The sequence below is a fragment of the Eumetopias jubatus genome, unplaced genomic scaffold (genome assembly GCF_037043125.1).
Source record: "Eumetopias jubatus isolate StellerSeaLion01/CBP00866 unplaced genomic scaffold, mEumJub1_p1.0 scaffold_2, whole genome shotgun sequence".
Lineage (NCBI taxonomy): Eukaryota > Metazoa > Chordata > Mammalia > Carnivora > Otariidae > Eumetopias > Eumetopias jubatus.
The window spans coordinates 195688590-195711359 of record NW_028274808.1 but is presented as its reverse complement, the minus strand read 5'-3'; the positions used below and the strand labels follow the sequence as shown (position 1 = coordinate 195711359).

Here is a 22770-nt window from a genome sequence, read left to right as displayed (position 1 = left end):
GACACAGTGTTCTCAGAAGGGGCGTCCATGGTTGTCCCCGGCAGAAAAGGAAGCCCAAGGCCAGAAGGGCGCTGAAACCTGCCCAACACGCCCACGGGCAAGGTGCACAGACAAGGCAGGCAAGCGAACAATGCCTTGGTCGCAGGGACGTGCTCCGAAGGAAGAAATTCCTGCTGCAGAGGCTGGAGTAGGTTAAGGGCCCACCTGCCCCTTCTTTCTTGGATCCTCCAAGGGAATCTCAACCTTTGTCCACAGAATGCCAGTGCCAGAAGCAGAGACAGTGATGCCCCAAGCCTCCACCCCACACCCGGCCTCCTACGATCCTGGGGAAGTCACCTGCCCAGGTGGCCCATGGCATCTGAAATGAGGGGGGCCGGGGCCTATTCCAGTCAAGGTTCCTCCACCCCATCTTCCTGCAGCCTCTGGAGCCCACAGCAGGTTCAAGCAAAGGAAAACAAATGCTGAACTGACAGCCCGAGGGCCCAGCAGAGCCTGGCTGAAGCTGATCCTAACTTAGCTCCGGAGGATCCAGGAGTCTACACTCACTCTGCACACCATGAGCAGCCAGTTTAAACCAATAAGCTCAAGAACCAAAGAGAAAAGTGACCGGATGCCCCCTGCGGGCCAGCAGGATGGCCAGGAGAGCTGACTGAGTACATTCGGTCCCTCTGGCTTGTCTGAAACCCTGCTTTCACCTCCCCTTGGGTTCGTGCACCACCTGCGTTTTTATTCTAGCACGTACTGAAAGTGAGAGCACAACTCAGTCTTTCTCAAGGCAGCCACTTGAGCTCAATCCCTCTGTGCTCCTGACATGCTCACCCCTTGTCCCCCAGCCTCAGCCACGGTGCAGAGGGAGACAGCGAGAAGCTGGAGCCTGGATGGGCAGGCAGCCAGCCACCCACTCCAGCTGCACTCTGGGGCTCTGAGGGTCCAGGGCAGATATGTGTGCATAAGTCAGACCGATCTACATAGCTGTCAATACTTGACAGGACATTCTGGGTGGGTGTGGGGCCCTGAGTGCTCTCCCCACCCTTCATTCACTGGCCACCTGAGCCTGTTAGAACCTTCTCCAACAGAAGCCCAAAGATCTCCTAGTGGACACTCCGATCTGACGTCCGCCAGCATCTCTTGTCCTCCCACAGGTCTACGGGGCCAGCGGAGGACAGTCGTCATCGTCCCATCTCCCGAAGGGACCCGGACACGCCACTGGCCCATCCAAGGGTCACAGAGCCAGCCAGCTGCGGCTCTGGGCTACCACCCAGCATCCCCCACTCCTGGTCTGCAGCCAGGTCCTGACGCAGGACCCATGGGTGACAGGCTCCACAGGCAGACCTGAGGACAAGCTGTGTGCCCACCCTGGACACAGGTACCAGCTGGACTAATGTTTGTACCTGACAGCCCTGGGCTGGGGCCTTGGGGTGAGGGCTGTGTTCTCACGTTAGAAAAGAAAACGGAAAGAGAAAGATTATTCTGGCCAAGTCCCCAAGTGAGCACATGGAGAAGGCTGGCAGTGTGCTGGTCACAGGCTCGAGCCGCCTGGGCTCAAACCTGGCTCTGCTGACTCACCGCTGAGCTGCTCCGGGCTGGGTGTAGTCTACATCTGCAAAGAGGACGTGATCCCTCCTGGGGCAGGGAGAGGTGCCTCACCGGCCCACAGCCCATATCACGCCAAGTGACATCAAACAGTGGGGGGGGTGGAGGGGGACTTCGGAGCAGGGACAGCTTCACTGAGACATGCAAGGACAGCCTCCTGTTGCCACAGAAACCTCTTATCTCCCTCTCTTCCTCTCCTGGGTGCAAGGCAGGATGCTCAGTTATCTGACGCATCTCATGGTACCTCTACCTGCACTTAGTAAACACTGACCTTGAACAGCCTCCGACAAAGCCCCCACCACCTACCAACCGGGCAGCAAGAACCGGAGACGGTTCAGGAGCAGGAGACGGCCACAGGAACTGCTGCAAAGGGAGCTCTGAGCTGCACACCCCGCGGGGCAGAGAGCCTTGCTGGACTTCCTACGCAGCCGCCTGGCCCTGCTCAGGGGTCCTGGGGATGGAACGGAGACTGTTTCACCACTGGCAGTGTAGGAGTCCCTCTGTACCCGAGCCAAGATCTGCACTGGAGATTCTGCCCACCACCCGAGTGCCACCCTGTGGGGAACCTGCTGAGGAAGTGGCATCATCCTTTCTGGCCACACCCTGCCCGCAGTTTATGAATCACTGTGTGCAGTCATCGAAGTAAACAGCGGTCCCCACAGAGCCACTTTAAGGACATTCTCTCATTTCATCCTTGATGAGGTAGGACAGGGAACTGCTCTGGACCCGTGGGCAGCCGTGAAGTTCATGGTTAAAATGCACTATACTGATGCGCCTATACCCACCTTGTAGATGAGAAAAATAAGGCTTAGGTTCAGACCCTTGTCCCAACCAGGGAGCAGGGGCAGAGCTGGGACACTCCGCTAAGGCATTAAGACATGTGTCTTCTACAGGCAAAGCATCTAATTCTCCTCATCCCGTGTCCCATTCAAGCTGTGACCCTGCCCTCATCATCTCACAGGAGGAGACGAACCCGTGTGTCCCTGGAAGCTCACCACCTCTACCACCTGGCTGGCTGAGCAGGTCTCAAGCTGGCAGAACCAGAGCCAAGCTTGGGCTACCCCTTTCTAACAAAGCTCCTTTAAGCCAGGACACTCACCTGGTCACAGGGCATCAGAAATGTGTCCTCCCTGCAACCCCAGAAACACACACGTCTCCCAGGGTGGGTCCCTCCTTGTTGGAGGTGGCCCCACCGGCCAGAGGGTTAGCGTGCTGTCCCACCATCACGTCACGTTCCCCCGCAAACCCGTCTACACATCACAGCATAAATGACACGTGCCTGCAACCCTGCGGGTCTAGACTGCTGATTTCACATGCAAACCACCCCCCAAGGGGACGTCCGCTTACGCCAATTGTAAACTTGAACTTGAACGGTGGCCCCTCAAAGAACGCGGCACAGTTATCGTCACTGCCCGTGGCCAGCCGGTACGGTCTGCTCTGCTTGATGTCCACGCTGTTGATGACTTTGTTGTGTCCCGTGATCTCGCCCACGGAAGAGCCACTGTCCCACAGGAAGACGGCTCCAAACCTTTAGACCCGAAGAGAGGAGTCACAGGAAGAAAACAATCAACCCTCGGGATGGTCGATGAGATGTGGGCAGCTCAGAGTGGGGCAGGGTTGGGGGGGAGGGGTGCTCACGGCCACGCTTCATGCACACTCGCTAAAGGAGCAAACACGAGGCACCGTGGTTTCGGCTCTGTGCCGTGTTTGTCAAAGAATCTGAGAACAAGGGCCTTTGGGAAGGGGTGGATGTCTGCATCTATATGGTCCAGGGCCAACAAGTCTCCCACCTGCCGGGGGAACAGCTCTGTGGCTTACCAGTTTCCTAACAGTTGTACTGGACCAAGGTATTTAGCAGCTACCATCCCCTACTAGAAAGGAGAGGATGCCTTGCTCTCAGCTGGCATCCGATGAACACGCCACTGCGGGGGTTACTTTTTGTGTCCGAATGAAAACTGAATGGTTAAGACCAAAAGGATGACCTGGAAAACTATGGCAGAACACCTGCCAGAACACACATTAAAAATAGCCTCTGAGTAAGGGAAATGAGATGCGTGCCCGCCAAGCCCCTGAAGCTGCGTGGTGCCCTGGGGGGAACCCTGCACTGTGGCACTGACCCTGCTGGTCACTGGACCCGGGTGCAGCAGCCACTGAGGGCCACCAATGCCGTCTCCACCGGTCCCCTCTTCCTTCGGAAGGTGACCACCTTCGGTGATGTGCCCATCCCCCCTGCAGCCAGGTGTGGCTGTGTGATATGCTGGGAGGAACCCCAGTGGTACTCCCGGAGCTCCCTTTCCCCTCCTTTCCTGCTGCCTGGAGTGTGGGCGTGATAGCTGGCACTCCAGGAGGCGAGGGGCCAGGGATGTCAGAGACAGAAAGAGAATAGGCCCGGCCCCAGGCGGCCTCAACACACACTAGTCCAAGCTGGCCCAGAGGTCCCCGCTCCCCTCCCAGCAGGGGCACCCACAAAAGAAAGCAGAGCCAAGACACACGGGCAGGGAGGGGCCGAGGCCAGAGACTCACTTCTCCCTTCCTTCTCCGACCACTGCGATCCTCTTGCTGTCTTCTGTCCAAGCAATGTCCTTGATCTTCCCAGCGAAAGGCTGATACTCATACTTTAAGAGGTGCTCCTTCTGCGTGGTATCCCAGATCCTCAGCTTTCCAGATACATCTATGGACACAAAGGGTGGCGAGAGCCATGTTCATCCCTGGGCCCAGGCCGTGTGGGCACAAGGCACACCCATGCAGCACAGCCCAGGGGCTCACAGGCTTGCTGCAGTTGCCCAAGGCCTCATTTCAAGTGAGCAAAATGTGCCACCGGTCCATCAGAGCCTGCGGCCTCTATGAGGCCCACGACCGGGTCCCTGCATTGCACCAGCCATCCCCTGGATGACAAACCCTCTGTGGGCACGAGAAAGCCGAGACACACGGAGGCACGTCCCAAGGCATCAGGCAGCAGTCTGGTTCTATGATTCTAGTCTCCTCGCAGGGGGATCTAAATGGCGTACGAGCCTCCCGCAGCCTTCTGAACGCTCGGGACTCAAGTTCTTCGTTTGCAAAATGTGACAAGACTAGTGACAGCCGCCTCTCCCACGCAGTGACTGCGTTAACAAGGAGCAGAGCTGTGTGCAGCTGGTGCACGCCGTGACTTGCACACGGCCCCCGCCTGGGCTTCCCTCCAGCTCCTCGCCCGCACCCCCCACATCTACGGCGACGCACATGCCACAGCCCAGACGAGTGAGGTGAGAGCAGGAGCCCTGTGGGAGGCTCGCAGGTGGGTGCTGGAAGGCGAAGTGGTACTACAGACAGAACGTGAAGCCACGCCTCTCCTCGGGGATTAGTCATCAAGTGACTTCGCGGGAGGGAGAAGCACACCCCTCCCTTCCCCGCAGGATCCCGTCACCAAGATCTGAGACCAACCCCGACACAGCCCTTCCCAAAAGAGCACCGAATTCCCAAATCAGCATGAAGATGGAGGATTTTACACTAACTCCTCAGCCCAGACTGGGCCTGGGGGGAGGTCCTCCCAGTAGGTAAGCTCTGGGGGGTTCCCAGGGTCCCCAGGCCTCTTTAGCACTTAACACAGACCCTCCAGCTGCTCTGTGAGGCCAGCTTCTGTCCTCCCGCTTGGGCCGCAGAGCTGAGGGAGGAGGAGGCTGCACGGGGTTCCAAGGGTACAAATACCTTACACCTACAACTGCACCAACCAGAGGGGGAAGGACAGGGCCACTTCTGGGGGGACTGATGCGAAGGTGACATGAGTTAGCACGTGTGAAGTCTTAGACTAGCACTGGGTACGCTGTAGGCGCTCGCTGCAAGCTGGTCATCACTCGCCAGGAACGAACTAAGGCTCTGCAGGAAGCCACTGGAGACCCTGCCTCACAGCAAACACTCGCACCCTCAGTCTGCAGGGCCGACAAGGGGAGACCCCCTGCCATGTGAAAAGCACAACCTGAGGGGTCCCGAGGGTGCTGGGCCTCTCTGGGTGAGGTCCAGGAAGGCTGCCTGGTCGAGGCGAGTTCCAAAGATGACCTGGAACTAGTTCGGTCCCTAACAAACAGGCCAGCAGGAAAGGCAAGGAAGAGGCAGACGCTGGAGCATCAGAAAGGACACGTGTGCACGCGGGGTCGTGTGCACACTCACGTACACGCCAGGCCGTGTGGTCGGCTGGGCTGAGGCCGGTCCAGGGGGCTCTGGAGTCCTGCACAGGGTCTACAGCTCAGGCTGACCGTGTCCCACCCTCTCGGACAGGACGGAGCCAGCTTGCCCGCCTCCCCTGGGCTCTGCCAGTCCCTGCCCGCCTCCTCGGGGCGCTCAGGCTCCTCTCTGGGCCGGGCACGGATCGTTTCTCCCACGGCCTCCCCACCAGACCCCCCACCTCCCCCAGTGGGCCCTGCTTGTCCATTTAATCCTTCTTTTGTTTCATCTGAGGGAAGCTGACAACGTCACATTACTTTCAGGTGCACAACCTACTGACCTGACAAGCTCATCCGTTACGCTGCGCACACAGGTGTAACCACCATCTGTCCCGCCCCTGCTATTAACGACATCTGCGACTGCCCTTTATCCCCACGGCTCGCTCACTGCACACCTGGGAGCCTGCGTCTCACACTGCCCTGCCCCCACCCCTCTGGCAACCGTGGTGTGCTCTCTGTATAGTCTGATTCTGCTTTTGTTTGTTCTTTTTCCCCTTAGATTTCACTCTGAAATCTAGAGCCTCCCGTAGTGTCTCGGATGGCACGATTGCATCACAATTCCATCACACATATATGCCACATTTTCCATATCCAATCGTCTACTGAGGGACACTTAGGTTGCTTCCATACATTTAATTCTTTTTCAGCAGCAGCTGGGACTAGGAAGAGACAGCGGGGCATGGAGACCAGGCGCTCGGGCCTCACTGATGAGGGCAGCCCCTACGCAGTCACGAGATCCTGACCAACTGCCCATGGGTGCCAAGCCCTGTGCTGAGTGCTGGGGACACAACAAAGACACCTGCCGGGGGCAGAGGATACCTGCAAGAAGCCAGAGATGATGGGGAAAGAGTTCCTTCTGTCCTCCACTGGGAAGGCACCTCCCTCTCCAGACAATATGCTGCACCAAGGGGAGCGGACTGGGTGAGCCTGCCCCCCGCCCCCTCTCCCCAGCAGCTTAGCAACATGGAGGGGCAACAGGGAGCAGGGAGTGACGTGGGCCTTCCCGTGCCCACGGAGGCCTCTGCCTGCCAGCTCTGCAGCATGGCCTCTCTTCCTATGTTCCTCACCTGGGCAACCCTTCTCTCCTCTCCTCTGGGCATGGGGCCCCTCTCCTATGAGGCTGCCACTCTGTGGCCTGGGTGCATGCTCTGAGGGCAGCCGGAGATTCACAGCCCTGGTGCGTGCCCAAGGGACGGACCATGGGGTGTAGACCACTGGCATTAAAATTACGCAAGGAAGACATGGCTAGAAAAAGGGAATTGGGTTTGCCCTGGAAATGGCTCTGAACAAGAGAACATGGCACTGGGGGCACGTCAACCCAAGGGCAGAGACTAACCATGTTGTTCAGGGCTGGGGATGCAGCCCTGGCATGGGCTCGTTACACAGTAGGCCTTTTGGAAGGTTCAATCATTCAGTGACATAGACCATTCAGACTCACAGGAATCTGAAGGTCCCACAGAGGGCTGGAACTCCATCTGGGAGCAAGCCGCAGGACTCCCAAGGTACTGAGACCCACACCTCAACCCGGGGAAACCCGGGTACCAGGTAACCTACTGAGCCGGAGAGCACAGCCCTTTCTCAGCTTCTCTCCTCCTCATTCCGAACCCTGTACAACCACACTATTTTTAGCCCAGGACCTAATCTCTGCAGTAAAGGTTTCCTTGTCTTCACTTGACTCAAGAGACCAGCAGGCTAGAAACATAAATGGGATCTCCGCCCAAGAGCACCTGGATCTGCATGCAGCCCAACCCTGCCTCAGTTCCTCCCCAAATCAGGGTGCTTTCATGAGAGAAAAACGTCAAACTGATCCTTAGGTGGACTGTCCTTTGCAATGGTCTCTGTGCCAGGCTTCCTCACTGATTTAGCATTAGGATCTGAAGAGCCCAGATTTCTGGCTGGTGGAGCACCCTGCCCTGGGCTCCCACGTGCTTCAGCAGCTGGGCCTGCAGCTCCACGTGCCAGGGTAGGGAAGCTGCGCCAAGCAAGCAGCAGGGCCCTCACCAACCACACTTCTCTCCTGAGAAGACATAATTTTAAAAGGCACCAGGGCCACATCTCGGGGCTTTCAAGGAAAAGGTATTTTCCTGGCAAGCAGGGCCGGCCAAAAAAAAAAAAAAAAAATTACACGGCTAAAATAAATCAAGGCATATAAATTAGAGCAAGTTTTACAGATAGAGTTGGAGTGAGTCTAAACACCAACATTATTAAGTGCCCACGTTGGGCCAGACTCCTGGCCAAGCTCTTCACACACAGCCCCAACTGCCGGCTTTTAGCCATCAGCCAGCGTGCCTTTCTCTCTGGCATGTCCCCGTTTTAGTGACAGACGTTTCGGTCACCTGCTATCAGGTGGCCACCAGCACAAGACGGTCCCAGGCATTTCACACACACTGCTGCTCCGGATCCACTGTCTGGCTTCTGGGAGAGAAACCCAGGACCCAGAAAAGTAAGTCATTCCAGGTAGGCCACACAGCAGGTAGGCTGTCCCTCCAGGGACAGCCGCAGGGATGTGTGAACCCCTCTCCTGGCCAGTCAGCTCTTTCAGCAATTCGTTCCTCTCTGCTGCTCTCTGGGGCGGCTGACAAGGCCCAGGCCCCCACTCGCTCGCTTGCTTGGCTTTCCCTGAGGCCGGAGACAGGGCTGGGCACTGACAAAGCAGTCCGTATCTGCCGAGTGTGCGAGTGAACGAATGAGTGAATAAACGGGAGGCCACGCTAACTTCCATGCCTCCCCTTCTCATCTGCAAAGGGTAAAAGATCTACCTCAAAGAAGTGGGTGAACAAAGCATCCAGCCTGGTAAACATCTTTCTGTCCCTCCTCCCAGCCAGCCTCCCACAGAGCCACACAAAAGCCTGGCTGGAATGGAATGGAGCGTTTGCCTGAGGCCAGCATTGATACGGACTGGGAAAGGAGCAGCTAATGAATAAAGGTGACACAAGACAAAGCTGCAATTCAGAAAACACACACACACTGACAAAATGAGCTCCCAAACACCATGATACAGCTACCCGCAAAGGCCTCCGGCCAACCTCACAGGAGCGTTTCTGCTGACCTCTGAGCTGGAACCAGCTGGAACCCCGCCAACTGCAAAGTTCTGCAATGGGGCTTTTTGGCAGCTTATACTTTCCTTGTCAGCCCCAAATGAAACTAACCACACTGGCTCCACCTGCCGCAGCTCCCCTCCCCCCGCTCCTCCTCCCTCCCTCTTCACCTCCCACCACCCTATGGCCAGGAGTCCAGTCTGGCCTGGGGAACTCCTGGGCCACACCACGCGCGTCCACGAGCCATGAGCGCACAAAGGTACCTCCAGAGGCGATGTAGAACCCACTGGGCGCGTACTTGGCCACCACCACCTGATGAGCATGCTCCGTGTAGATGTCAGCAAGGGCTGGGTTCTGCAGGGAGGAGACCAGAATGAACACAAGGAATGCAGAAGCAATCAACTGCTTCCCCCTCTCCCGATGAATGGATTTGGGGGCTAAAAATAACACACGCACAGACATTTTTTTTTTTTTAAGATTTTATTTATTTATTTATTTGAGAGAGAGAGAATGAGAGCTAGAGAGCATGAGAGGAAAGAGGGTCAGAGGGAGAAGCAGACACCCCTCTGGGCAGGGAGCCCGACGCGGGACTCGATCCCGGGACTCCAGGATCATGACCTGAGCTGAAGGCAGTTGCTTAACCAGGCACCCCACACGCACAAACATTTAAGTCAAAACCTCCATAAAGAAAAATCCCAGCAGTACGACTACCTGCCCACACACCCACCTATCTTCGGGTGATAGGAATCTAGGCAGTTTTAACTCTTCCTCTTTCATCTACAGCTGTGAAATTTGAGATGATTGTCTTTCCTTTGCTTTTCTGCACTCGACACAATACAAATATGTGTTTGTAAGATACACACTCGAGACAGAATTTTCACTGAAAAAAAGTCTACTATTCTACTTTTCTTTGTGGGGAGCCTCCCGCTGCGGCTGCTTTCTCCAGTCACCTGTGTGCTGGTCTCCCTGTTCAGAAGCAACTCAACCCCAGCTGCCCAACAGTGTACAGTGTATGGCCTGAAACAGAGCCCTTGGCTTTGAGCTCCAGCAGCACAGCGGGGCGCGGAGCTGGGAGCCTCCCCTTGTCACAGCCGTCGCCGGGCAATGTGGACTTCCTACTCGCCTCGTAGCCCAGATGGAAGGCTGGCTGGACTCACAGCAAGAACAGGGCCGGCATCTGGGATGAGAAGCATCTCCACTACTCGGCAAGAAGGTTCTAATGTCTAATTTACTAAAAGTAGACAGCGGCGCCCCCACTTCCACACCCTCGAGCGGCCTCAGCAAACCTGAAGCACGCATACTGAGATGCTCTCGATTTGTCTCTACAGCTGGGCTTTCTTTCAGGAGGGAAGAGACTCAGTCATCTACTCCCCAATTCCCGCTGTTGGCTTTCTATGAACCAAGCACTCTTGAAAAGAGGCCGCTTCCCACTGGCTGGAGGCTGAGGACACATCAGGCCCCAGTGTCGACACCCCGCTTTCTAGAGGCGGCGGCTGCAGGCACATCCAGCCTGACCCACAACCGCGCCCCCCACAACCTGACCACAAGATCAGAGGCCTGCACTTTTCTCAGCCTTCTGGCCAGAGGGTCCCCACACCCCCATTCTACCAGAGTGAGACCAGAGAAGCAGACCCTAAATTCTAGCCCCACCCCCCACAACCCACCTTCTGGCATTCCTGTTAGCCCCATGTCTCTCTGCAAATGCTGTTCCCCAGAACCACCCCTCCTGCCCGCTGACATCTACTTATAAGGCCTAACTGCCGGGCCACCTCCTGCACGAAACCTCTTGTGAAGGCTTCTCTTCTGTGCCCCTAAAGCATTTAACATGTCTGTAAAGGTCCTAAAGGTCCTCATGACACACGATACAGGTATCCCCTGCTTTTCCAAAGTTTGCACTGTGCCACTTTGCTTTTCCAAAAGACCTACATTAGTACCTGTTTTCACTAACTGGAAGTCACACGGGATTTTCACTGTCATGAAAAAAGGCAAAGAGCCAAAATCGCATTCAGCGCTGGTTTTGCGGCAAGATGAGCCGGTCTGGGGTAGCAGGCACCCGAGAGCGGCGAGGGATGCCCCCCAGTGCCTTCCCCGGGAGCCACACTCAGCGTCTCGACATCAAGTGGCCAGAGCTCCAAGCTGTGTCTGGGAGCACCTGGGCTTTATCTCCATTTATGTCGTGCATCTGTCCTAAGGTATCAGAAAAGCCAGGACAGGTGATTTTTTGGGGGTCTAGAACACTCAAAAATTTTTTCATATAAAGTACCAGTAACTGCTTCTTTGCTTTAGGCCATTTTGGCTCACATAAGGTTTCACAGAATGCTCTGGTTTTGGATAGCAGGGAAATCTGGGAATCCCAAACCTTCTTGTAGACCTGAACCTTCTTGTCATCTCTTCCAACTAGTTTTTCTGCGACCTGCTTCAAGTGCAGTTTCTTCAGCCATCAAAGCAGTTCACAAATAGCAGGTGCTCAATAAATGGGTTTTTTTGAGGGGGAAAAGTATACAAAGTCCTTTTCACCCCTACAACTTAACACTCAGCATTATGTGATGTAGTGGGCACTTAATGTACGTGCTTCATAAATTAATCCATCTTGGAATAAACATTTGCTAATGAAATCAGAAAGGTATCAGGTACTCAAAGAGGATGTCACAAATGGCAAACAGGCACATGCAAAGGTGCTCAATGTCATCAGTCTTTTGGGAAAAGCAAATGGAAACTACAATAAGATACCACTACATATCCACTAGAATCAGCAAGATTAAAAACTGGTTATCACCAAATGCTGGCAAGGACAGGGGCGCAGGGTACGGGAATGTTCACGTATTGCCGGTGGGAATGCAAAACGATGCAGCTGGAAAAGAGTTTGGCTGGTTGTTCACGAAGTTAAGCATACACTTAACCACACACAAAACCTGCGATCCCGCCCCTACGTATTTACCCGAGAAACAAAAGCACATGTCCACAAAAAAGACACATGCATGAAGGTTCATAGTTGCTCTACTCATTAACAGACCCAAACTGGAAACAACCCAAATGTCTACCAGCAGACATTGGAAGAAACACCACCCTGTATCCACACAGTGGAACACGCCCGGGCAACAAAGGGGAACATCCACTAACACGCTCAGCAACATCAGTGAACCTCAAAGGCATTATGCTAAGTGAAAAAGTCAGACACAAAAGACAACACTGGGTTGCAGGACTCCTTTTTTATGACATTCTAGAAAAGGCAAACTTAAAGGGACAGAAAGCAGATTGGTCCTTGCCAGGTGTTAGGCACGGAGGGAGCCCAGGGACAGCAAGGGTCTTCTGGAAATGATGGGAAGGTTCCGTGTTAGGACTGCGGTGGTGGTTATGGGACTGGGTGTATGTCACATTGCGCAGCAAATAAATCTTGCTGTATCTAAATTATGCCTCAATGATATTAAGATGCCTGGTATCCATTTAACATTTGCCTGATCCAACCCATTCCAGTCCAGATTAGTGCTTCTTATCCTAACACCCTAACGCAGACAAGATCGCTCCCAAAGTAGCTGGCCGAAAGTGGTCTGTGGACAGTCCACCCCTCCTGAGATCCTTTCCAGATTGGTTGTTTCAAGGCCGACTGAGGGGTCTTACACCCCACACAGCGGGTACCACCAGCCCATTTTACAGATGAGAAACCCATCCCATGGACAACTGACCGCCCATACTGGCACTCAGCCCCACTGGGATCTGCCTTTAAATGGGTGGGCTCTGAGGGGCCTGGGGCTGGGATGCAAGAGGAGTAGGCATTGGCTCTGGGAGAAGTTCTGCCCCTAAACATTCCTTCCCTTACATGGTCAGGGCGGTAAGTGCAGGGGGTGTGAAACACCCAAGGTCATCCCCAGCAGGCTCAACACCAGAATCCCAGGCTGGATGAGACATCTCTCTTATCTGCATTGCAAATACAACTGAGCCAGCGACGGAGGGAGCCAGATCCTCCAAGCTGAACATAATGACTTTTTCTGAGTCTATGGCAAGCTCCCCACCTGGGCTCAGCACACGCAGGGAGGCTGGCTACTAGGGGCAGAAATGACAACTCCCCTGTTCCCACTGTCGTCCTGCCAGGTGAGGCTCATTCCAGATCAGCTAAGGTCACAAGGCACCAGGATTTGGACCCAACGCCCACTCCCCCCCGCCTCACAGGGGGCGGTAGCTCCCCTCACTTGCCCTCCCTCTCCTGCTGCCCTCAGGCAAGGAGAATAGGACTTGGGTGAGTAATTTAGTTGCGGCAGGGCTAGCGAACAGGGAAAATGAGCCAGTGAAGGGAAGAAAGCCAATTCTGGGTGCACCAAGGAATATTCCTCTTATGGCAGGGGCTCCCCTTCCCTGGGGGCCTTAGGACATGGTTCAGGACAGGCCCAATCTCACTGCCTGCACTCTTCTCAGACCCCTACAGGACTGCCCTCCTGGGCCAAGGAGCTGCTCCCTGGGTGCCCTTACCTGGCCAGGGCTCCGGTCACTCCCACCTGGGGCTAGAACAGGAGCACCCCCAGGCCCCCTCCCTCCGTCCACCGCAGCTCCAGGGCCTGGCAGTGGGTACTCAGCAACACTGCTGAGGGGCAGAGCTCAGGGCTGCTGAGACCCTGGCATAAGCCCCGGAAGGCTGCCCCCACACCTCGGAGGTCAGGGAGCCTCACAGAAAACACAAGAAGACAGAGTCACAGATGTGAGGAGAGACATGGGCACGGCTGGCCTACCACTTGCCTTGCAGACCCTGCAAATGCCTGTGGGGACAGCAGGTGGGGGTGCTCTGGCCACAGCGGAAGCCAGAAGACAGGAGGCACCTCAGCCCAACCGGAGGAGGCCCATTCTCCTGTGGACTACATGCCGCCCTGGCCTCCCACCTGCGCAGAGGCCCGTCCCCACGACCAGACTGTCTTCCGCCAATCCTGTCAAACAGGAAATGAACCCCCCACACCTTCCCAATCTGCAGCCTGCCCGAGGAGACTCCCTACGTCAACGAAGGAAGGATTCCTGAAACTCGCTTCATCCGGGCAGTGTCTAACTGAGCCGTCAGCTCCCCAAAGCTCTTTCAGGTCCTAGGTCTTCTCAGGCTCAGGTGCCGAGGAGGGATCAGAGGTCACCACACCATCTACCGTGAGGTCAGTGACTCGCCCAGGTCACAGGGCGTGGCAGCTTTGACCTCAGCTCCTGAGCCAGTGAGCCGGGGGGACACATCAGGAGGTTGGGAAGGCCTCCCCAAACGACCAGTGTAGAAGCTGTTGGACACAGCACTGCAAGAGGGGCCTCCGTGCTCTCCTGTAGCAGCTGATGGCCCCGGAGCCTCCAGAGAAAGCCCTGGGCTCCTCCAAACTCGGACCAGATAAAGTGAGCGTGACCTTCCAGGAGGATCGCATTTCACAGTACTGGCTTTCTAACTACTTCTAGTTCCTAAAAGGAGTCACTAGGAGCTGAACCTGTGTATCTGACACAATCTGCAGGGACCTCTGTTCATTGATGACTAAGGACAAACTCAAATTACTGCACAGTAGCCCGGCGTGAAAGCAGCCACACGGACATCTGTGCTTCCAGAGCGGCAAGCTTGGGCCCAGAAGCCGAGCCCCTACCACGCTGCCTCAGAGAGAAAGAACACGTAAGTATGGCTCCTTTACTCCTTTCAAGAACTCCCTGCACCCACTCCGGGCTGGGCCTGGGGATCCAGCAGTCAGCGAATGCTTCGTACGAATACGACCTGCCACCAAACTAGCAGCCGGTGAGCACCGTCCTGCTCCTGCTTTGAGGCTCCCGCCAGCCCAGAGGCAGAGAACCCTACCTGGCAATCCGAAGTCGATCTTCCACTATGCCTGCTCTTTCCTCCAGGAAATCACTGAGTGACTTTCTTCCCTTTAACTGCCTCTGCCTCAATGACACCCCCTAATTAGCTTCTACCACCCAGGCAAAGGCTACCTCGGAGAATCCTTCCCTGCTGTCCCAACCGGGAAACGATCTCTGCCATGAATGCCCTGCCCCGGCTGCCCACCCCACCACCCTACTTCCCGCCTTGTACCATGTGCCATTCTTATAGCCACGTGGCTTCTCACCAAGCAGACCCCGCAGAGGGCAGGGCCTGTATCTGATCCAACACGGCTGCCTCCAAATGCCCCAGAAGACCAAGGCTGGCTGGACCACGAGAGCCATTTCCGAATCACCGTGCATGGATGGTTCCCTCTCAGCCACAAGGGTGGACCCTTCTGTTGATTTCTCTGAAACCTCACAGGAAGGTAACTTTACAACCCACTTCACTGGCAAAGAAACCGGGCACAGAGAGCGTGATGTGCCCAAGGCTACCTGGCTGGTAAGTGGTGGGGTGGGGACCCGAAGTCAGGTAAGAGCCTTTATTCCTCAGTGCTATTCTCTTACATATGGTTGGTACCACCATCTGACTCTTTTGACTCAGAAGAGCATTTCAGCCTGGCCGACAGTTATGCATTTCAGAACCGCGGGGGGGCCATTCAGCAATCCTGCATGGTGTGCAGCTCCGAGCGACTATCCCTCCTGCCTCCCGGCTCAACCCCTTCCCGATGGAGCAAATCATGCCGTAATACAGGGACCCCTACACACAGGACACTGGCACCTCCCTTCCTGCACCCCCTCCTTTTCCTCTGTCTGCCCAGAGCCTTACTGAGCAGTCATGAGGGGAGAGTCTGGGGGAGGCTGCCCGGGATCAGATCCCAGCACCTCCTGGGCCTCTGGTGTCCACATCTCTAAAAAGAGAAACAGTCTCTAGCTGACATGGCGGCTGTGAAGAGGAAGACACCCTGGACCATCACAGCCCAGGCAACCCTCTAGGGATACTTGTGAACGAACTCAGCTAAATCCCACGATGACCCCATGACTGTTCCCCCTATTCTTATGGATAGGAAAACCAAACTGGATGAAGTACAGTAGGTGCTCAGCCACTGACCAGCACAAAATGTGCTCAACCAAGAGGAGCTCTTTTGCCAGAGGCAGAGCTCAGGGTTGCCTGCTGGACTGGCCCAGGTCTGTGTTCCCTGGAGAACAGCTGAACATGGGCGGGGCTGGGGAGCAGGACTGGAGTACCCATGTTGGGATGGTGTGTGGTGGAGAAACTGACATTTTCTGGGTAAGACCCCAGGGAGCAGAGATAAAACCAGTGGCTAGAAGCTACTAGCAAGACGACCGGAGCCTGGAGTCCAGGTCTTTCTCCGGGGTGTGTCACCACCAAAGCCGGGCAGGTTCCACCAATGAGACTTTAGAAGAGAAGCAAAAGGAGCGCTTTCCAGTCCAGAGTCTACAGGTCACCTGTAATGAGGCCCTGTGGGGGATGATGGGGGGTTGACGGGGGCGAAGTCCAAGGTCAGGACTGCACAGGGACCCAGATGGGCAACTCCAACCATTTCAGGGCGGGGTTGATTTCCAAAACCCAACCAGAACGCCCCACTCACCTCAGGCATGAGGCTACAACCTTGCTTTATAACCTCGAAGGCCTTGACGTTCCTATCTACACCTCCAGGAACAGGAACGGGGTAAGAAATGTACCCAAACCACCAACAACCGGCAGAAGCCCCTAACTGTGCTGAGAGCACACAAGTCAAACTTCTTCCAGCCTCCGTGCACACGTGGTTCGCCGTCTGGACCCTCCCCCATCTCTGCCGTCTCTGCCTCACTCCTCCCCCTGGAAAACTCTTACTCATCCTCCAAAACCCGACTCAAATGTTCCCCTTCTCCAAAAACCTTCCCTGCTGCTCTGTGGCACATCTGGTTCTTAAAACCTCTTGTTCCCAAATCACCCAGGACATTCTTTTAAAGTGCTTCACCAGAGCATCAGAATGGTTACCCATAAGGGTAACATTCAATCTCAACGCTACTGATATTGCGGGCCAGGTAAGTTGTAGTACAGCCCTGTGCGCTGCGGGATGCTTGGCAACATGCCTGGCCTCTACCAACTAGACAGATACCAGTAGCACAAACATGTCTTCAGACATTGCCAAATATTTCTTAGGAGGTGGGGCTGGGGGCAACAATCTCCTCACAACCGTTGATTTGAACCTTGGACACTGTGGTCATGGGCAGGGTTCAGCAAGACAAGCTTAGTGAATTTGTGTGGCAAACATCAAGAACCAAGGATCGGTTCTATCCTCTGATAAACACTTGCTGAGTGTGTTCATCCTGAACCTCAAATCCTAGTACAGAACAATCTCTACTACAGATTTGATCACAGTACTAGTGTGCCTAACCTCCTTATGGTTCTGGTGGTTTCTGCCACAGGGCTGCCTGACCACCCACTGCTACAGCCCCCCACACCCTCACACCAGGCTCTGGCCCGAAACTCCACAACCCCTGCAGGGGACCTCTCGCCCAAGCCCACCTCATCTGTCTGGAAGCGCAGCACCTGCGCTTCCTCGTGGGGTCAGCCCCATCCAGCTCCCAGGGTCGGTTTTCCCCACTAGACTGCAAGATCCCTGAGGATGGGCCCTTGGGCTCTGCTCAAAGCAGATGCTCGGTAAGTACTTGTAACAGGATTCGCCGCGGCTTGAGGTCAAGGAGGTGGGAGGGGAGGGCAGGGCAGCGGGGTGGGGATGGAAAGGAAATGCCTATCCTGGGCCAACTAATAACACTCAGGGAGCCCCCGCTGTGACTGGACATGTGACAGCCAAAGCACCCAAGAACACTGGCCCACGAAGCAAGTCGCCATGCAGCTCTGTGGCTTGGTCTGAGCCTGTCTCTTCGCTTCTTAAAGATCCAACCCCCAGGTCTCTCCTGGTTCAACCTCATGCGTGTGCCGCCTGCTCATCTGTCCAGGTGGTACTCCAACACACCACTCCCTTCTGCCGCCTGGAAGCTTATGTCACTCCCACCAAGACCACGAGCTCCATGCAGGAGGGGCCTCCCCTGTATCTGTGCTCCCCACAGGGCTGGTGGCCATCCTGGACGCACAGCAGGGACTGAGAAGGCATGTGCAAACAGACAGAAGGGACAATGTCAATCCTTCTTGAGCCATCTGTCTCTTCATGGACCTCCCCCACCCCATGTGTGGGGGGAGGCACGCACAGGTGGTCCTTCTGCACATGGCTGGCAGCAGATCACTCCAGGAGAAACTCAGCACTCAAGTTCAACACCCCTGAACTTCACACTGTGCTTTGAAACAGAGCATGGTGAAATCCAACAAATGTCACTTCCTAGAATTGGACTTTATATACGTTATTTTGTCAAATATATGTATTTTAGTTCCAGAATCTAGGGATTAGACTGCTTTAAAAGCAAGCTCCAAACCTGCCCTTGCAGCTAATCTGCTGGCTGCTTCTGGCAGCTTTCGAGGGGCCTCTGCTGGGAAGTTCATGTGCCAAAGCTGTTTTTTACAGGGACGTGATGCTGGGCAGTTCAGACTCCTGAGAAGGCTCCTTCACGGTCACTGGGAGTAACTCTGCCCTGTCTCTGCAGAATCCGCAGGGGCAGTGGCAATGCTGGCCCCATGCTAAGAATGTACCAGGCTCTCCCCTTCTGGATTATTCTTTTCTAGATGGCCACACCACCGTAACATGTTAGCCCTGAGGGGTAGAGAAGGCCAGGATGGAAGTGCTATTAATTCGTATGTCCTGAGCCAGGTATGTGACATGTTGCAGAAAGAGCATGGAAGCAAGAGGGCCTGGAGCTGAGTGGAAGGAAGGGTGGGGGTGTTTTGGGGGTGACACCAGAGGTGACAGGCTGGATGGGGAGGCTGTATCAGGCACCGTAAGGCAGAGCAAAGGGGCAACGGACACCATCTCGTATTTTAACGTAATTGGTCCGGCCATGCTCTGAGCAGACTGGAGGACAGCCAGCGTGGAATCGGGGAGACCAGTCTGGGTTTTCTGTTCTGCAATCCAGAGAGGATGTAGCTTGGAGGAGGGTGGGAAACAGAACAGACAGAAAAAAATGTCAGATTCTGAAGTCTGAAAGTAGTCACTAGGATCCACTGAAGAATGAACTATGGGAGGGAAGAAAAAGAGGAAAATCCAGTAGAAGTCCCAGGTTTGGGGCCCAGACAGCTGGAGGGAAACCTGAATGTGGTCTGGATGGGCCAAGTAGAAGCCAAGCAGACGTCTGTTGGATATTCCTTGACCTGGTCCCAACCTTTCTTCCGGGCCTCCTCTTTCCCGGGCCTCCTCTTTCCCGAGCCTGTAATGTAACCAGACCATCTTCCTTCCTATTCCCTGAATGGTCATGAAGATTCCCCGTCCCTTTCCCAGGAATGCTGTGTCCCACTAAAAATGGTGTCCATCTTAACTGAGTACCAATGGTCCCCCAATCCAAAAAAGAGCCCAAGGGCCTGATTTACATCCAGAACAGGAACACATTAGCAGCTTCCCATGCTGTCCTGGCCCCACAGAAACTTACAAATAGCTGGGAAAGGAAAGCAGACGCACCCTCAAGAGAGAATGGTAAACTCTTGGGTACGGTAAAAATAAAGACCTCTGAAAAATGAGCACAATGGGTGTCACAAGCTGGAGAATGTTTGTGAGGCGGGGGGGGGGGGTGCTTGTGCACAGCTGTAAACAATTCTCCATTGGAAGCAGCTCTGATGATCAGCCTCCTTTGCCTTGCTGGCCCAACCCCTCTGCAGAGCAATGGGCCCCCAGGGCTGAAGGATGCTGTAGTTCAAGAACCTTCCGTGGCACCAGACACACAGTAGGTACCTCACATGAGGCCTCCCACCTAGAAGTACATGTAGATTGCCACGACAAGTCCAGGATTGTTAGCGGCAAACCCAAGCGTTCCCCCACCCTGTATCCCTGAGAATGGTTTAGTCCACTTTTATACTCAAAATCTTGGGACCTACCCTGGACATCTCCAGATCATTACCATCTAAGTCCCTGGTGAGATTTCTCTCAGTTCTCCGTGAGGCCAGATCAGCTTTCTAGGAATCGGTATGACTAGCACAATAGCACTTAGCAACTTCAGTGAACATTCACACCCGCCCACCCCTTCATTTGAGGTGCCCAGCAATCCGGGGCAGGGCTGAAACTGCCACTCAGGAACTCGGTCTTTCAGCAGAGGAACGACAGTGACTGGCTGGCTTACCCAGAGACGAGGGGAGAGCCAGCAGCACCTCAGACCATGCAGAGTCCTCTCTTTTTACAGGCAAGAAAAGCGAGGCCCACAGAGCTCCTTTACTCCCTCAGCCAGTTGTGAGCTCCCCGAGGGCAAGTGCATCTGATCAGCAACAATCCCAACCCACTAGGGGTAATCACTCGCAACAGATGTGAATCTAAGCTGACATCCCTTGGGAACATGACCAATCACAATCATCCACCTACATACTGTGCACAAGGCCCAACCCCAAGCACGGTGCAGGAGAACCCCTCCCCCCCCCAATGGTTGTGCTGGCATTTCCACCTTCCCTCCCCCATACCGTAATTCAGGCTGAGGAAGGGAGAAGAAAGATTTCAGTGTGCAATCCCAGCAGTGGGGAGACCAACAAGCAGACTGGGTCATTTCAGTAATTACAGAGGAGTAACAGGAATTTGCGAGGATTTTCCACGAAACTGGCTCAAGAAGCGTTCTCAGCCTAAGTCCAGGATGTCTGTCTAAACAATTCGTGGGGATAAACTGGTTCCTGATTTTGCATTGGGGCTCACACCAAGCTGGAGTTCAGAGGCCTGAGCATGAGTCCTGGCTCCGCCACACTGAGACCCTGGGTGTTAATAATGATCATACATAAGTGCCATTTACCAAGTGCTGGGTGTGTGCCAGGCATGCTGGGCTGTAGAGACGCATCATCTCATTCAGCGGGCACAGGCAGTCAGGGGAAGTGGGGGGAGGGAGCCTCATCTCATCACCAACTCCATTTTACAGATGAGGACACTGGGATTCAGAGGCCCAAGTCACCAACTGCCCCAAGGTCAAGCAGCCGCTGACCGGGTGTGTCTGATCCCCCTAATCCAGAGCCCTCATACTTATGGTCTGAACTAATCCAAGCCTCAGTTTCCCCGGGAAGAGAGAGAAGAGGGCCTAGGAAAGCTTAAAACAGTCTTCTAGGCTTCCAAGGTGTGGTCCCAAGGCTGAGGGGGCGTGGCGTCCTCACCCTCCCCCGGCCGCTGGGCGGGAGAAGAGGGGGGTAGAGGGGAAGGAAAATTAACCTGGCAGTATCACCCAGGGTCTGAACCCGCGCCTGGGGGCGGGGGGGGGGGGGTGGGAAGGGAGTACTCACGTCGATGTTCCTTAGAATGACGCACTTTCCATTGGTGTAAAGAAAATTGTTGCCTTTGGGGTCGCCGCCGATGATTTTGGAGACGCCCCTCTCCACCTGGGGGAGGCTGGCAAACACCTTCTCTGCAGAGACACAAACCAAGCAGGGCGCGCGTTAGGGGCAGCCCCCACCTCGGCCCACGGCCGGGCTGAGGACTGGGGACAGGAAGCAGACAAGAGAGGGGCCCTGGACCGGTCTCAGCCGGTCACCTGTTGCCTCCACCGGGAGGGGCGGCCGCCACTTTGAAGGAGCGCAGGGGACCGCGCGACTTCCTGGTCCGCGCTCCCGACCAGGCCCTTCGGGGCCGTGGGGGCTCCGACGGGCCCAGCCCGCAGCACCAACTTTGGGGCACCCTCCGGGCCGGGGATCGCCGCCGGGCGCCCCGAGGGCGGCGGGGCGTTCGCCGGCCCGCGCCCTCCTCCCCTCCCCCGCAGCCGGGGACCCCGCCGGGCTGCCCGCGCCCCGCGCCCCGCCGATGGCCGAGGGGACCCGGCGGCGTGGGAGCCCACCCCGGGGGGCACCGGGCCGCGGCACTTACTGATCTCGTACGGCATCGTCGCCCACTTGTTACCGCTCCGCACTCGCCGAGAGCCTCCGGAGCCGCCCGCGCCGCGAAGCGGACTGGCCGAGGCCGGGCAGGGTACAGTGGGCCGAAAGGCGGCGCCGGGCGTGCCGGGCGCGGAGGGGGCGGTCCGAGGCCGGGGCTCCGAGGCCGGCTCGCGCCCTGCCCTGCGCGCTGCCGCTGCGGACGCGCCGAACCCGGAAGCGCGGCCCCGCGCGCGGCTCGCCCCCAGCTTTGACCATATATAGTCAAGCGCTCGGCTCGGCGGCTGCAGCCCGCGTGAGCCTGCGCGGACCGGGCCGCCCCTCCCCCCGCGCGGGCCCCGCCCCGGACGCCCCGCCCCGGAAGTGACGCTGCACGCGGCCCCGTGAAAAATGTGGCTCGTGGGGCCAAGCTCGGTGCCAGACGGGTTCTGGCCGCGGGTCGAGCGTTGGTGCTGTGTTCGCGGAGGGAAGGGTGGGCGGGCTGCTGGGGCCGCTCCAGGCTGAAGTTCGGCGGCCGCAGAATGCGCCAGCGCGCTGTAGTGGGGCGGGGGTTGCTGGGGAAGTCTTTTTGGAGCCTGTTTGCGCAGCGGGCGTTCCCGGGCCGCTAGCCTTCCGGCTGAGTCGGCGCCCGCTCGGATATTGCGGACAGAGTGCTTTTTCTTTTCTTAAAAATATTCCTGAATAGGAGTCGCCCTTCCTCCAAAGCGGCCGCCGACAAATTTCAGGGATATGCCTCGCTGGGCCTGAGCTCTTTCTCTCAAAACTTCCTTTAGAAAGCTAAGAAGCCAAGGAGAGTAAAGGGAATATAGGTGCTAAGAGAATCAGGGAGGCAGAAGGAAAGGGGGAACTTCTCTTAAGATGAAGGCAGCATTAAAATGGGAAAAGCAAGGGCTCTGCGATGTTGCTTTAAGCCTCCCTTTTCAGTAGGGGGACGCAGTTTTCCTGAGTGGGGGGCTAAGCGAGAATATGTAAAGCACCTGTGGGTACTGAAGCCTGAGCTGGAAAGCCTTGAAGCGTGATCCTTGACTTTCTATTTCTCTAATCTGGGAAGACCTCTTGGCTCTGTTTTCCAGAATCTGCCCAGGTTGATCATTTCTTGCCTCCTTGGCTGTTAGTCCCACAGAGCCAAGCCCCGAAGGCTCACCTGGGTTATCGCAGGTGTTTGCTATCTAGTCTTATGCCC

At 55.9% G+C, this 22770-nt stretch overlaps 1 protein-coding gene across 1 annotated transcript in view; it reads right to left on the bottom strand.

The window, feature by feature from the left end:
• The window catches only part of WDR1 (WD repeat domain 1), a 42203-nt gene extending 20448 nt beyond the window's left edge, over nt 1-21755 (bottom strand). The window contains exons 1-5 of the mRNA XM_088021241.1: nt 21580-21755; nt 21003-21124; nt 9091-9181; nt 4117-4264; nt 2941-3121 (exon numbers count right to left, since the gene is read on the bottom strand). Of these exons, the coding sequence (XP_087877367.1) occupies nt 2941-3121; nt 4117-4264; nt 9091-9181; nt 21003-21124; nt 21580-21595 (558 nt within the window). The 5' untranslated portion in view covers nt 21596-21755. The remainder of the gene's footprint in view (nt 1-2940; nt 3122-4116; nt 4265-9090; nt 9182-21002; nt 21125-21579) is intronic.
• Nucleotides 21756-22770: the final 1015 nt, after the last annotated feature.